This window comes from Elephas maximus, chromosome 5, assembly GCF_024166365.1.
Source record: "Elephas maximus indicus isolate mEleMax1 chromosome 5, mEleMax1 primary haplotype, whole genome shotgun sequence".
NCBI classification, from domain to species: Eukaryota; Metazoa; Chordata; class Mammalia; order Proboscidea; family Elephantidae; genus Elephas; species Elephas maximus.
The window spans coordinates 131,250,671-131,264,782 of NC_064823.1; the positions used below are offsets into that span (position 1 = coordinate 131,250,671).

The 14,112-nt window shown below is 35.2% G+C and overlaps 1 protein-coding gene across 8 annotated transcripts in view; it reads right to left on the bottom strand.

Annotated features, from left to right (window-relative positions):
- Positions 1–14,112, bottom strand: part of PCDH7 (protocadherin 7) — a 486,963-nt gene that overhangs the window by 263,741 nt on the left and 209,110 nt on the right. For 5 of the 8 annotated variants that reach the window (XM_049886383.1, XM_049886389.1, XM_049886387.1 and 2 more), the window contains exon 2: positions 249–465. The exons of 1 other annotated variant lie outside the window; for it this stretch is intronic. In XM_049886383.1, coding sequence (XP_049742340.1) covers positions 249–465 — 217 coding nt within the window. The remainder of the gene's footprint in view (positions 1–248; positions 466–14,112) is intronic. 2 more of the 8 variants (XM_049886386.1, XM_049886384.1) reach the window with 2 other exon arrangements.

A 14,112-nucleotide genomic window follows, 5' to 3' on the forward strand; every position in this document is an offset into this window, starting at 1 on the left:
TCTGACTTCTCTGTAAGCAAGTTTATTTTGACAAGTTGTTTTAAAACGATGGTGCAAGTTTGGCAAAGTTTATTTGTATAGTTATGTTCCTTTCTTTGGCATTTCTGTATTTTAGCAAATCTTTATTTTTTAAAATAAAATCGTTTGCGTGTCAGCTATTTTATTTTGGTTTTACACTGACCTTTGTGAGTCTACTTATTATGGCTCTCTAGCGTGATTATGTGTGTGGATGTTGTGTTTGCCCCTACCATTTTCCATATGCTCTGCCTCACCAACACTGCCATCCGGCGTGGTCCTTTCATAGTTGTCCTCTGGGAGTGGAAGGGCACCCAGTCTTGGCCCTGATGAACTCTTACTGCTTGGTGTTTCTGACTCCTCCAGCCCGCTGTCATAGCAACTCTGCAGTGACCCCTGATGTGGGTCCTGGGGCTGACTCACAACAGAAAACGTCACTCTACGAAATGGCTGTAAAAGAAAAGATTCTGAATGTCACTAAGATAAACCCACTTATTTAAAAAAAAAAAAAAATACATGAATTACATACAATAAGGTCTACAGACAACTCATTCAGTGCAAAATGGTTAGATATGTTGAATCTATTTGGTTAACTATGTATTCTCAGAGGCAATGGCTAGAGCTTGTATCTTATCATGGAAAAACTGAAGGTTGTCTTTCTGAAACAGAGATAAGAAAACAGCAATTTCACTAAAAGACATTTAAATCTGATATGTTAGTTCCACATATTCAACTTTTTTCTACTTTGTAGTCTTCAAATATCAAAGATGCCTTTCATAAATAGACTATCTAAAAAAAAAAAAACAAGGGCCAGTGATTTGGGAAGACAACAAATATTGAACTAATCCTTTGAAAGAAGCTTTCATTTGTAAATACCTTGTACATTTAATATAATACTTTAAAATTGAGTTTGCTGGCAGGAAACTTAAGATATTAACGATACAGTTAGTAAACAGGAGATTAGATACATTACTAGGAAATCAGAATTATCTTTTATTTCATTCCTATAAAAATATTTTCTGTAAACCTTGAATATTGAAATACTCAATATTGAATGTACCAGGGACTGCCAACAGAACGAACAAATCTGTCTTGGAAGAAGTACAACCAGAACGCTCCTTAGAAGCAAGGATGGCAAGACTACGTCTCACATACTTTGGACATGTTGTCAGGAGAAATCAGACCCTGGAGAAGGACATCATGCTTGGGAAAGTAGAGGGTCAGTGAAAAAGAGGAAGGCCCTCAACAGGATGGATTGACACAGTGACTACAACCATTGCCCCTAAGCATAACAAGGATTGTGAGGATGGTGCAGGACTGGGCAGTGTTTCATTCTGCTGTACAGAGGGTTGAGATGAGTCACAAACAACTAGATAGCACCTAACAACAATAACAACAAGAAGCAAGGAATGGAAAATAAACTAAAAAGTTTAATTGTATGTGCTTATTATGACCAGTTGCTCTGTAGTAGAAAGATGTGGCAGTCTGCTTCTGTAAAATTTACACTCTTGGAACCCCTGTAGGGCAGTCTACTCTGTTCTATAAGGTCTCTGTGAGTCGGAATCGACTCAAGGGCAGTGTGTTTCTTTTTTTTTTTTTTTTTTATTATGACTGTTTATGGTTTGTTAAAAACAAAAGGAAAACTATGTACAGTCTTTAATTTGCATTTTAAAAGCACTATAAATCTTTATCCATTAAGCCAACAGTTTACTATGCTACTGATGTTGGCTTGACGATTTACTACGCTATATGGAATTTACAGATTATCTTAACTACAAGGCAAAATGGAAGATTTTTAGGCTCATTAAAAGAACAAATGAATGCCATGCATCAGCATACACTTACGTATGTTAATTATACATGCTGTTATAATTTGGAAAAATATTACCAAAAAGCCTTGTAAAATTAAAAGTGTCTGTTTGAGATTATTTTTGGCAACTGTTGTATCCATTAAGCTCTTGCATGAATTTGAAATTTACATGTGTCTGCACATATTTAAACCTATAAATCAGACTTTTTTCCCAGTAAAGTATAAAATTAATGCTGCCAGAAAGTAGTACGAAAGGTAAGGAAACTTTTTTTTTGAAAATTTATGTTGAATGCTACCAGTACAAATCACAGATATCAATTGGGACCAGTAGGGTTTCAAAATGGGTTATTAATGGAAAAACTGAGAAGAGTTGTGGCATTTCCTTTTATTTTTAAAAGGAAGATTAAATAACAGGGAGACGGAATATTATCCATTACTGGTATTTCTAACCCAGTAGCTCAGCATCCATGTATTTACTTAGGGTGTACAGTCTTTCCAAAATCTTTTTTTTTTTTTTTAATTCTACTTAAAAATCAAGCTCTTAGAGCTTCTTAATTTAAATGTAAAGGCCAAATATTTAAATCACATATTTCTCTTTATAATGTCTTACTGAATTTTACTGCTGTATTTAAAAGTAATTATAAAAAAAAAAAAAAAAACTAGTATAAAGAACATACAACTCATGGGCCAAAATTTACCAACAATAAACTCTCTAGAAAACTTATTTCAATTTCACAAATAATTCCCATAGTTCTTACAGTAGGATGATTGTGATATTTTAACTTACATTTAAATAAATGCAGAAATCAATTTACATTTGCTATTTTTTATGTGTACATATTTTCTTTTTATACTCTTTCCATTTATCACTCCCAGTTGATTGCAAATTATCTGTGATTTGTTTTATGTCTTTGGTCTCACCTCAAAAATGGGACCACTGAGGGTCTCCTATACCCTCTTTTCTCTGCACATAGGAGATCCTCAGTAAATACTATTGAATAATGAAATTCTAATTACAATGTTGAATTCTTAGAAGGCACACCCACAGTTCTACAGACATATTATTGCTTTAAGATGTTGTGATAGTTAAAAATAATCGTAGAAAAACAGAGATGAGGATTACTGTTCTTAATTGTATTTTATTGACTATCAAGTCTTTCCAAATCAGTTTTTACTAACACAGTAAGCTCAAAATGAATACAGAAATACATAAATTATACAAATAAATAGACAAAAGGAAAGTAAATAAGAAAGTCATGAGAAACGGTGCTTCATTTTGATATAAAAATAGAAAATAAAAGTGACATTTGGGTAGAGGAGGCAATCTTAGAACCTGAACTTAAAGGCTGGCTCCACCAAAAAGTAATGATAGGCTAGCAGAGAGACAGGTGATAGGGCTATGTTTGTAAAGAAAAATGTCAAAAACAGAATAATATTTTTTTTTCTGTAACAACTGCTGTTAGTCTATGCATTTTATTTCTTGATTTCCTAGTCTACTTTGACTGTGAATGTTTTAATTCCATAAAATAGGTTGCATATGACATTTAATGGTGGAAGAAAATTGTAATTTTAAAATAATATCTATACATTAACAAATACTTAGATTCATCAACACTTTCCTTTTTCTTAAAATAATAAGTAATGTTTGAATGAAAGAAAAATGATTCTCCATAAAGATCCAGAATAGTTTCATAGAATCTATCATAAAACATCCCTATTAACATTTTAATCCACCTTTAAAAATATTCCTCTAGATTTCTACAACACAATATCAGCATTATAACATTATCTTTTAATCTCTTTTGACAATTTTAAATAAAGATGACTATTGTGGCAAAGTATTTATGTTGGTAATACAAAGCAAAATAGTACTGAATCCTAAATTCTGAAGAAATATCCATGCCCAAAAGTTAAGCTTTAATTCCAATATTAAATTGGACATATATAGATATTGATAGAGATAGAGGGAGAATAAGGTAACAGGCAGATATTTACACACCATTCTACTTCATTGGGTTGGATCTATAGAGAAGATGATTAGATTTTGTAGCAGAAGTCATGACCCACAATTCATGATAGTTCATATTATTTATACATTCCAGAAAGATTGGCTAAAGCAGACACATAAAGCAAAGGGTCTCAACTGTGTGACAGAGAAATGAATTTTAATTATAGATTTGCCTGTTATTCTGTTAATTACCAAAGCTCTGAAGTAGATTAGTTTAATTGGTCATTCTTAAACCTAAATATGCTTAAGAATCACCTTGAAGACCCTGGGGGAGGGGGGAATGAAATGCCAAAGTCAGATCCCAACTTAAATCAAATGAATCAGAACTCAGGCAAGGCCTAGATAGAAATAGTTTTTTAAATCTCCACAGGTGATTAAGAAGCAGTGGAAAAGAACATGTGTGAAAACGTTAAAGGGCAAACTACTTCAGTTGGCTCCCTAAGTGTCCGTAACAGTTTTCAAGGGGAGTTGGTAGAAGAGTGGTTCCATTTTGAAACTCCGAAGTATGGATAAACCACCCAGTGCCGTCGAGTCGATTCCAACTCATAGCGACCCTATAGGACAGAGAAGATCTACCCCATAGTGTTTCCAAGGAGCACCTGGTGGATTTGAACCTGCCAACCTTTTGTTTAGCAGCCGTAGCACTTAACCACTACGCCACCAGGGTTTCCGAAGTATGGATAGAAAGACTTTTAGTGACCCGAAGAGTCTGGGCTTTGTATTTTTCTTCCTGGGGTGATAAATGATTGCATGTCTTCCAAATGCATACCGGTCTAAGAGATGAATGCAGCCATCTTCTAAAAATCCACCATCCACTCCATAGAAACCCTGTGGGGCAGTTCTGCCCTGTCCTATACAGTTGCTCTGAGTCGGAGCTCACTTGATGGCAACAGGTTTGGTTTTTGATTTTGGTATGATGTGGAAGGGATATAAAAAAAGATCAGCCGGAATAGGTAAACTAGAATGAAGAGAGAAATGAAATTCAAAATAAGATTATAAAGGCAAGGTGAAAAACATAACATGTTGAGAAATGGCATGTATGGTATGTGTGTGTATTTAATAAGAAAAAAAAATGGTATGTTAAAAATAACAGAAAAAGAGAGGATTATTTTCCAAGCAATTCTATGTGACCTCAGATAAGCTAGCTGACCTTTAGTTCTTGTGCCTTAGGCTCAGGGTCTGCATAATGGAGATAATAATACCTGCCCCTTACTGACTTAAATTCTCTGGGAATTAATGAGGTAGTTTATAAAAAAGAGCCTTAAGCTTCCTCAATGACATATACTATAAAAGGTATTATACCTCAGGCCACAGCTATATAACTAGAGCTATCTCCCATTATGCTTTAGGATTGCTTTTAAGGAGAAAAAATGCAGCTGGCATAGTAGTTTACCAAGTTCCTAAAGAGGATTTTTTAAATTAATGTGAAATTTCATACCTAATTATACCATTGATGTACTAAGTTTTTGTTGTACTAAATGTAATTTATTTGTAAACCAAACATGGATATACAACAACACCCACATTTTTCAAAAGCCATTTTGAGTCCAACAATTTTTTTTTTAATTATGAAAATGTCTATATTTCAATTATTTTAAAATATTTATCATTTTTTGGTCTCTCTATTTTTTTTTTTTTTTTAATTAGGACACACCTGAGACTTTCACATGGGGAAAACCCACTGCTCTTGGGCCTACCCAGGTATTGCAGAGGTTGTTGCACAGTGGTTAAGAGCTTGGCTATTAACCAAAAGGTTGGCAGTTCCAATCCACCAGTCACTCCTTGGAAGCTCTGTGGGGCAGTTCTACTCTGTCCTCTAGGGTTGCTCTGAGTTGGAACGACTCAATGACAGTGAGTTTTTGCAAACAAATAGAAAGGCAAATTCCATATGTGCAATTCCTGGGCAATGGATGTAACTTCATCCATCCAGTTGATAGAAACACACTGGAGTTCAGAATGCTTTAAAATACCATAAATTATGATGCTAGGATCTGCCACTCTTATTTAATTTACTTACTTATTTTCTGGAATTCTAGAGGTCATATCAGGAAGGGCAATGGTGTTAACATGCTATGGTTGTTCTCATGCTGTGGGGGACACTGGTGAGAGCAGTGTCTTCTCATCCAGCCCTCACTGGAAATGCTGGTGAGCCCAAGGTGAGGGATGTGTGCCTGCCATGAGCATTTCCGTATACAATTAACCTGAGACTTAAAAGGATAAAAGATGTAAATAAGCATTAATTAAGTTGGCTGCTGTGGGGTGTGCAATGAAACATGTTCGGTAAATTCATATTGCTCATTAATGCTTTTGATACATTTTGTTTGTTTTCCTGGAGAATGTGAATAGACCCTAAAACTGGTATACTGGTGAACTTGAGATCAAGAGAAACACAGCCTGCCTAGATGGGGAGAGGAGTTAGAAGAATTTGGACTACAGAAAGAGGGCTTGTGTTCCAATGCTATTGTTACAAGAGCTAAAGCCATTATCAATGAAAAATGTGGTGAATCTTTGATTCAATATCTAGTTTTTAAATCACATTGCCATGATTGATAATATAAATTACCTAACAGTGAACCACAGCCTAGCTACTCTACCAGGTTTAGAAGTCAAACAGGAAGTTCTCACAAGCTCTACTTTAACTGGAATACAGACTAGCAGTCATGTCCTATCCTGTGCTCACTCTGAGAGTTCAAAACCAAAACCAAAAAAAAAGACCCACTGCTGTTGAGTTGATTCTGACTCATAGCAACCCTATAGGACAGAATAGAACTGCCCCATAGAGTTTCCAACGAGCACCTGGTGGATTCAAGCTGCCAGCCTTTTAGTTAGCAGCCATAGCTTTTAACCACTACACCACCAGCTCTTAACCACACCTTCAAATTCATTAGAAGAATACAGCCATTTTCTAAAAAGTATTTTTTCCTTGAAATATCTAGAAAGCTGAAATCAAATTATACCACAAGTATGATAACTGCTTTATTTATTTCATCTATGCAGATTCATTTTAAATTTTTAAATTATACTTTAGAGAACCATATAACCACCCCTCTTTTGTAAGTACTGATATAACAACATGTACCATTTATAATCTGCACATTTGAGGAAACAAATTTTGAAATGAACACTACTAATATGCTATTCTGTTTTCAGAATACCATCGTTACCAAATATGAATAACATTTCCAGGTACCAAAAAAAAAACTTTGTCACAAAATCCATCTACAGTTTCTAAGAAAGGCAAGGGAGAACAAATGCATATTCACAAATACATGGATAATGATAAAACCTATATTTTCATTCATTCTTAACTGTTAGGTTGACTAAAAGGTAGCTGTCACAACATAAAAACAATTATTATGTCCCATAATCAGGCACACTTAAGAATATTTACCTTCCATCTACATTAGCGAAATATTCTGTTACCTACAGAAGGAAAACAGATTGCTTTCTTTGATAGGGCTGTGGTCAATTTTAGAAAACGGGAAAAATAGTTAGACTTTAGGGATGGCGTTAAATAAAGTGCTTACAATAAAGGATAAAATATGGCATCGGGGTAAGAGAGCAGATACTTTCCCCTTGGAGTCCATTTCTTATAACCTACTGACACTGCCTTTATGGGGATTTTATTTGCAAGAGGATAGGACCCTAAGGATGCCATCTATCGGAAGGAACCTCAGATTAAATCTCCTTCCCTATTGAATACCGCTCTGTGTCTTACAGACAACTTTATTGGGAACTCTAAATCTGTACCTTCCTTCTTAGCTTCACCAGTTTCTCTGTAAATCGTCTCCTTATCTGAAACTCACATACAGCTGTCTCAGTCACATCAATTATTTCTGAATAGACTGAAAAGTCTTTTTTATTTTTTCCAATTCACTTAGTTAGTGTCCATCAAACCGACTCCTAATGACTCTCTTTGTCAGTCATAAAGCACGGAAACAGTCATGGAGCAGAACACTGCAGTATTATAAGGCACACTATTTTTTAAAGAGGGGCCCTCTAAGACAGTGGAATCTGTCCTTGCAAATGAACAGGCACTTAATTTTTAATCTGCAAACATTCTCAACCAGTGTTAGTGGTTGCTGAACAAACATATCTAGGATTTCACAGCGCATTTACCACAACACATCTGGCAGAACCTTCAGACAAACTTGAATCAGGTTTTAAAACCATTTAAGGGCAGCTTGCTTTGCTAACATCTCAAGATCCCTCCATACTTCAAAGTTCTTTCTTTGTTTAAAGTCAATAGCAGATGAAAGGCCATTAAAGAGAAACATGTTGAGACATTTGGATCAGTTAATTAAAACACTCATTTGGGGAAGAAGAAGTTAAACGACTGTATTCACTTATTTTGCCCTGCATGCAATTACATATTTGACATGACTGTTTCAATATGTACTTCAGACACTAAGCATGTGGGTGATACTTTAGGTCACTGGTATTCATGCCAGTATCGCATAGTGACTCAAAGATGAAATAAAATTTAACATTTACATAAGAAATATATTTTGATTGTCTCTTGCATATTACATATTCTGTGATACGTTAAAAGTTAAAAGTTTTTCCACACACATTATATCAGTTTGTCTTTATAACAACCTTAAAACAGTTTAGGGTTTCTTATCTTTCCTATTTGGCTGATAAAGATAAAGTGATATAGAGAAATTAAATGACTTGACTAGGATGAATTCCCATAGTTAGTATTCAGAGGAGCTGGAAAACCTAGTGCTCCTTTCAAGTATATATTGTGACCTATATTGAATGGGGGGGGTATATATATATATAATATAATTGGGGCCCTGGTGGCATAGTGGTTAAGAGCTTGGCTGCTAACCAAAAGGTAAGGAGTTCGAATCTACCAGCCAGACCTTGGAAATCCTATGGGGCAGTTCTGCTCTGTCCTACAGGGACGCTGTGAGTCAGAATTGACTCTATGGCAGTGGACGGTGTATATTCTCACCAGTAAAATGAAGATAAATTTATTATATCTATCACATTGAGTTACTAGAAGATTTAAATGAGATATGTATTTCACACACAACACCATGCCTGTCACATATTTGGCCTTCAGTGAATGTTGTTATGAATAGGTACTGGAAACCTTAGTTAGGATGGTCACAGGATGAGAGTTTTTATAAGCCACTACCTCCTGGGACCTGTTAGATCCTTGTATTGCTTAGCAAAGCAACTCAAGGTTATTAAAATGGATAGCAAAATCTCACCATGGTTTCCAAATAGCACTTAGAATTTCTATTTCGTAGCTCCTAAAATGTTTTTCAAGTCTGTGTCTTGTGGGTGAAAGATGGCTTGGGATTTGGGGTCAGAAATGACTGTAATCAAATCCTAACAATACCTCATTTACTGTATGGCTTCAAGAAAATCACCTATTGCAACCTCTGTTTCCTTTTCTATAAAGTGAAAAAAAAAAATCTGGTAATTAGAGCAATAACACCAAGTTTAAAGAATCCTTCTAAGTATTAGAAATAGTGTGTATGTAAATAACTTAAAGCCTAGTATAATCATACACACTCTCTAAATATCAGATGAATAAATAAATAGTAGTTTAAAGGAAGCTCTCTTGCCCATATCACCAGAGATTTTTTGTTTGTTTGTTTCATATATAGTAAAAGGAGAACAGGAAATTGGAACCCTGGGATTCACCATTATCAAGTGGTTCAATAACAATTTGGCTTTTTACCAGGCATTTATTTTTTTCTTAAGATCTAAATTTAATCTTGGTACATAACATTTTAGGGGATACAGACAAAACATTGTAAGCTCATCATGCCTACATTTTTCCCACAGCATACTAAAGGAACCTAGGCTAATTTCTAATCTCTTTTATACCTTCCAATTAATCGGTATCACCCTGACATTGGACATTTCTGCTTTCACTATTTTTCTCCATTGCAGAACCTTCCATGAGGCAGCTCATTTATTTAACTCCTCTTCTGGAAGATTCTGTAAATCCAAGAACATTTCATCTTTATGCACAGTTGCTGAAAGGTCCACAGATAGGTCACTAGTTTAGATTTCCACATAATCATTTTTCCTTGCATTAGAATCCCCAACAACGTGACTTTATTTTTTTTAATTGCTGAGGTTGTAATCAGCGCCATTTTTTAATTCTCTGAAATTCAAAATTCAGGATTTTATATAACAGCACTTTTCTGTTATATCAAATTCTTGGAAAATGTAATTGCTTTCACACCCAATAAATCTCCTTGTTGGAACATTTATTAATCTTTCTGTTTATTAATATTTTATACATTTTTGAAGACTTCTCAAGTAGACTGTAAAGTCCTTGTAAGCAGAGTTTACCTATTATACCTGTTTCAATGACAGTGTCTTGAAAGTAGTTAATATTCAATTGCTTTTTATTAATATGTTGTAATATTTCTTGTCCTTTTTGGAAGTGACTTTGAACTGGGGAATTGGGATATTACGGGTGAAATCTGAGGCAATAACTCATCTTTCAGCTTTAGTGTCTTCAACTTTAAAATGAGAGGTTGTAGCAGATTCTTTCTGGTTCCTTAGTTCTCTGAAACTGTAAAAAGATATGTGTTGGATCAGTAAATAAAGGCTTGAAATAGATGATTTATAGATAGTAAACTTGTTTCAGTAATTATGAAATTCCTTAGTACACTTAATGGACTCGAAAATATTAATGAATTTTAGAATAGTAAAAAAAAAAAATTTTTTTAAGCTGTTACTCATCAAACAAAGATCATAAACAATACACATGATAATCAAATGTGCTAGTCAATTGCCTTAACAGAAAGGTAGTATGGTCCCCAGAGGTTTAACATCTTTTTGAAAAAAGTAAAGATATTCTCTAAGAACAGCTCTGTGGAACAGACTTATTTAAATCTTACCTATCTTTTGTAATCACCTCTTCGGTGATTCCTTCTTAGACTCAACAACATCCAATCAAATCAAATGCTGATTTTCTACTATGTGCTAGAGGCTGAGATCTCATCCATCTCGTAAATATATGGTTCTAATAGTAAAGATTAGCAAGGGTGATAGGAAATAGAACCATAAAAGTATGCTGGACTGTGACTGCATTTCACCTCCCAATTCATTGAAGACCTTACATTGTCACTTGTAAAATTTTGTGTTTACACACACACACACAACATACACGGACAGGAAGACAGAGGGAGTGCTAGTAAGGAAAAAAAAAATCTACATATATCTATATAGATCCCATTGCTGTCAGTTATTCCAACTCATAGTAACCCTATAGGACAGAGTAGAACTGCCCCATAGAGTTTCCAAGGAGTGCCTGGTAGATTCGAACTGCCAACCTCTTGGTTAGCAGACAAAGCTGTTAACCACTACTCTACCAGGTTTTCCATATATATTGACAAGAAACTAACAAGAAAAATAAAATAAAACAAAAACAAACTATCTCCACAGTGACATTTATCTAACAAAGACTTATTAAGTGCTTGCATTGTGCCTACTACTGTGCTGAAAACTACATGTTGTAAATTCAGGCTTTGAACTCAGTTGGGCAAACTATGGATTCATCATACAAAAGTGCTCACAGAATACAAGCCAAGGTTTCTTTCTATTTCTTTTTTTTTTCCTTCTGGCATTGAGATAGTCATCAAAAGCCCAGTTCACCTACTGCTCAGTTGCTGTGCATGACTACCCTACACACCCACGCAACTCCAGCAGCAGCTGAATGAGGTCGATAAACCTATGTTAGGAATTACACAGCTGGAGTTACTCTGCAGCAGTTCAGGGGAGCAATGCTGGAGAACCAAGCGGAACTCAGGTGAGCCTGCCCAGGTTTCCAACTACTAAAGTATTAGCGATGAGCAAATAAAAACAACAAGACAAAAAAGTATACTTTAAAGAGCTAACTCCTAAACTACACAGAAGCACAGACAGGGGTCTGCTTCACAAACACTTTAATCGATTCTCCCATGCTGAAATAAACGAAAATAAAACGTGCATTTTAGGAGCCACTCAAACAGGTGCTCTAGATTGTTTTCTCTCTGTCTCTTCTTTTTTTTCTATCTTAGTCATTCCATCCACACTTCACCTCGTGAAGTCTGTGGAAGAAACTACATACATTTAAAATCCTTGGGTTTCCATATTCTATGAAATAGAGCTTTGTGTTCTTAAATAGCTTTCCCTTGTGTGAATGGATTAAAATGTCTGACAGGAATCAAGACAGACAAATGGAGTAAGGCACTGACGTACTGTTTAGGCATTTAACTTCTAAACCAAGTTGAAACCTAACTTTTGAGCCCGAATCTACTGCCACACAGGTGAACCCCGTTTCCTCTGCCATCCCTGTAGGTCATGCGTATTATCTTATCTGTATTCTGTTAAACAGACGCTGTTAAAGTCAAGGAAATGGATTCTCCTCTAGACCCTCTGGAATGAATGCTACCCTGTCAATGCCTTAATTTCAGCACAGTGAAATGAATTTGGTGTTTCTGACCTCAAGAATTGTAAAATAATAAATTTGCGTTGTTTTAAGGCACAACATTCACAATAATTTGTTTTAGCCGCAATAAGAAACTAATACATTAAGTCATGGAGCCAGAGCGTAGGGGAGAGAGGGAAGTGAGGCAGTCTGGTTAAGGCTTCACATTTATAAAAGACATTATAGTCATCCTTCAATTTTAAACTGGTGTTCTGTTGCTGGGTCACCCCACATGTTGGAATTGTCATCCTAACAATTGTACATACATCGAACACTTAAATATATTTTTGCATATTTTTTGTTTAAAACATTAGTTTAGTAAGTATAAATTATGCAAATAATCCTTATAACCTTATTTTGACATGTTATTATTTTAATACAGTGAAAATAATTATAACAACAACAATCCAAAAAACCCACAAAAAAAAAAGTAGACCAGGTTTCAGAGATATGCTTCGAGGAGAACTACTTTTCAGATTGCATCTCAGCCCTTTCTACTGGATAACTAATAATGTATTTGGAGAAACCTGTGGACTTTCTAATCAGGAAATCAGCGTTTCTTTTCCTGACATCGACTATAAGTTGAACAATCTCAGGCCCCTGACTTAACCCTTCTGAGCCACAATTCATCTTTTGTAAATATTAATGTTAAGCTCTCAACTTCAAAAATGAAATGATGACCCAACAGGGTCTAAAGTGAAAAAGATTTTATATCATAAAGCTTTCTATAAATATAACAACGATAATTTCTTCCTTTCAGCCTTGAGTCCACGGGCCGCAGATCTGCAGGAAGCTAATACAAGCGCCCCCCCACCCCCAAAAAACGATGAACTTGAAGAAAATGAATTCTTTGCTCCACACTAACATAAAAAACAAAAACAACAAGACTGATAATGCCTGTCTTTATTTTAGAGAATAATCTACTCCACACTGGGAAAAGTTCATAAACCCTGATAAGTGCCTAACCAGGGTTACGGCATTTGCAGGTACTGCCTCCTGCTCACTTCCTTCTTTCTCGTGTCCCTTTGTCTTGTACTTAGCAGTAGAGATGCTTTTGGGGAGGATGAGTTCTTTTATTAAAAACCTGAGCTTTTTAGGGGAAAGAAATAATATAAATCCTTTACATGAATATTAAGTAAGCACATTAGCATTTCACGGATTCTTTAGGAAAACGAGGATACTCACAACCTGAGACTAATATAAGGACCAAAAAGTAGTTGTTTTACAATAAGGCCTGTAGTCAGAAACACTTGTAGGCCATGGAATTTAATTTTAATCCATAATTTGAGAATACAATCTGTATTATCCAATAACCCAATATTTGCCATATATTATTTCAAAATTAAGTGTCACCAAAAAATAAAAATAAAAAAAATACCTGTTGTCATCGAGTCAATTCCAACTCCTGGCAATCTCATGCGTTATAGAGTAGAACTGCTCTGTAGGGTTTCTTGGCTGTAACCTCTAGGGAAGCAGACTGCCAGGCCTGCCTTCTGTGACCCTGCTGGGTGGGTTTGAACAGCCAACCTTTAGGTTAGCAGCCATCGAAAACCACTGTGCAACCCAGGAATCTCTTTTAAATGCCACAAGAGTAACTTATTTCGTTTACCATCTCCTTGTGAAAAAAATGATTGAATTCTTAAGTTTAAAAAAAAAAAAAGGATATTTTTAAGCATGAGGGCAAAACAAATAAGTCTATGGGGCAATAGAAGGGCAATCATATTTTATTACTATTACTGTTTGGCTTTCCAAGCCTGTTTACATCCACATTTGTAAGAGACATGGGGAGCCATATCTAAAATAACGTATTTTTATTCTTTTATCTATGATTTT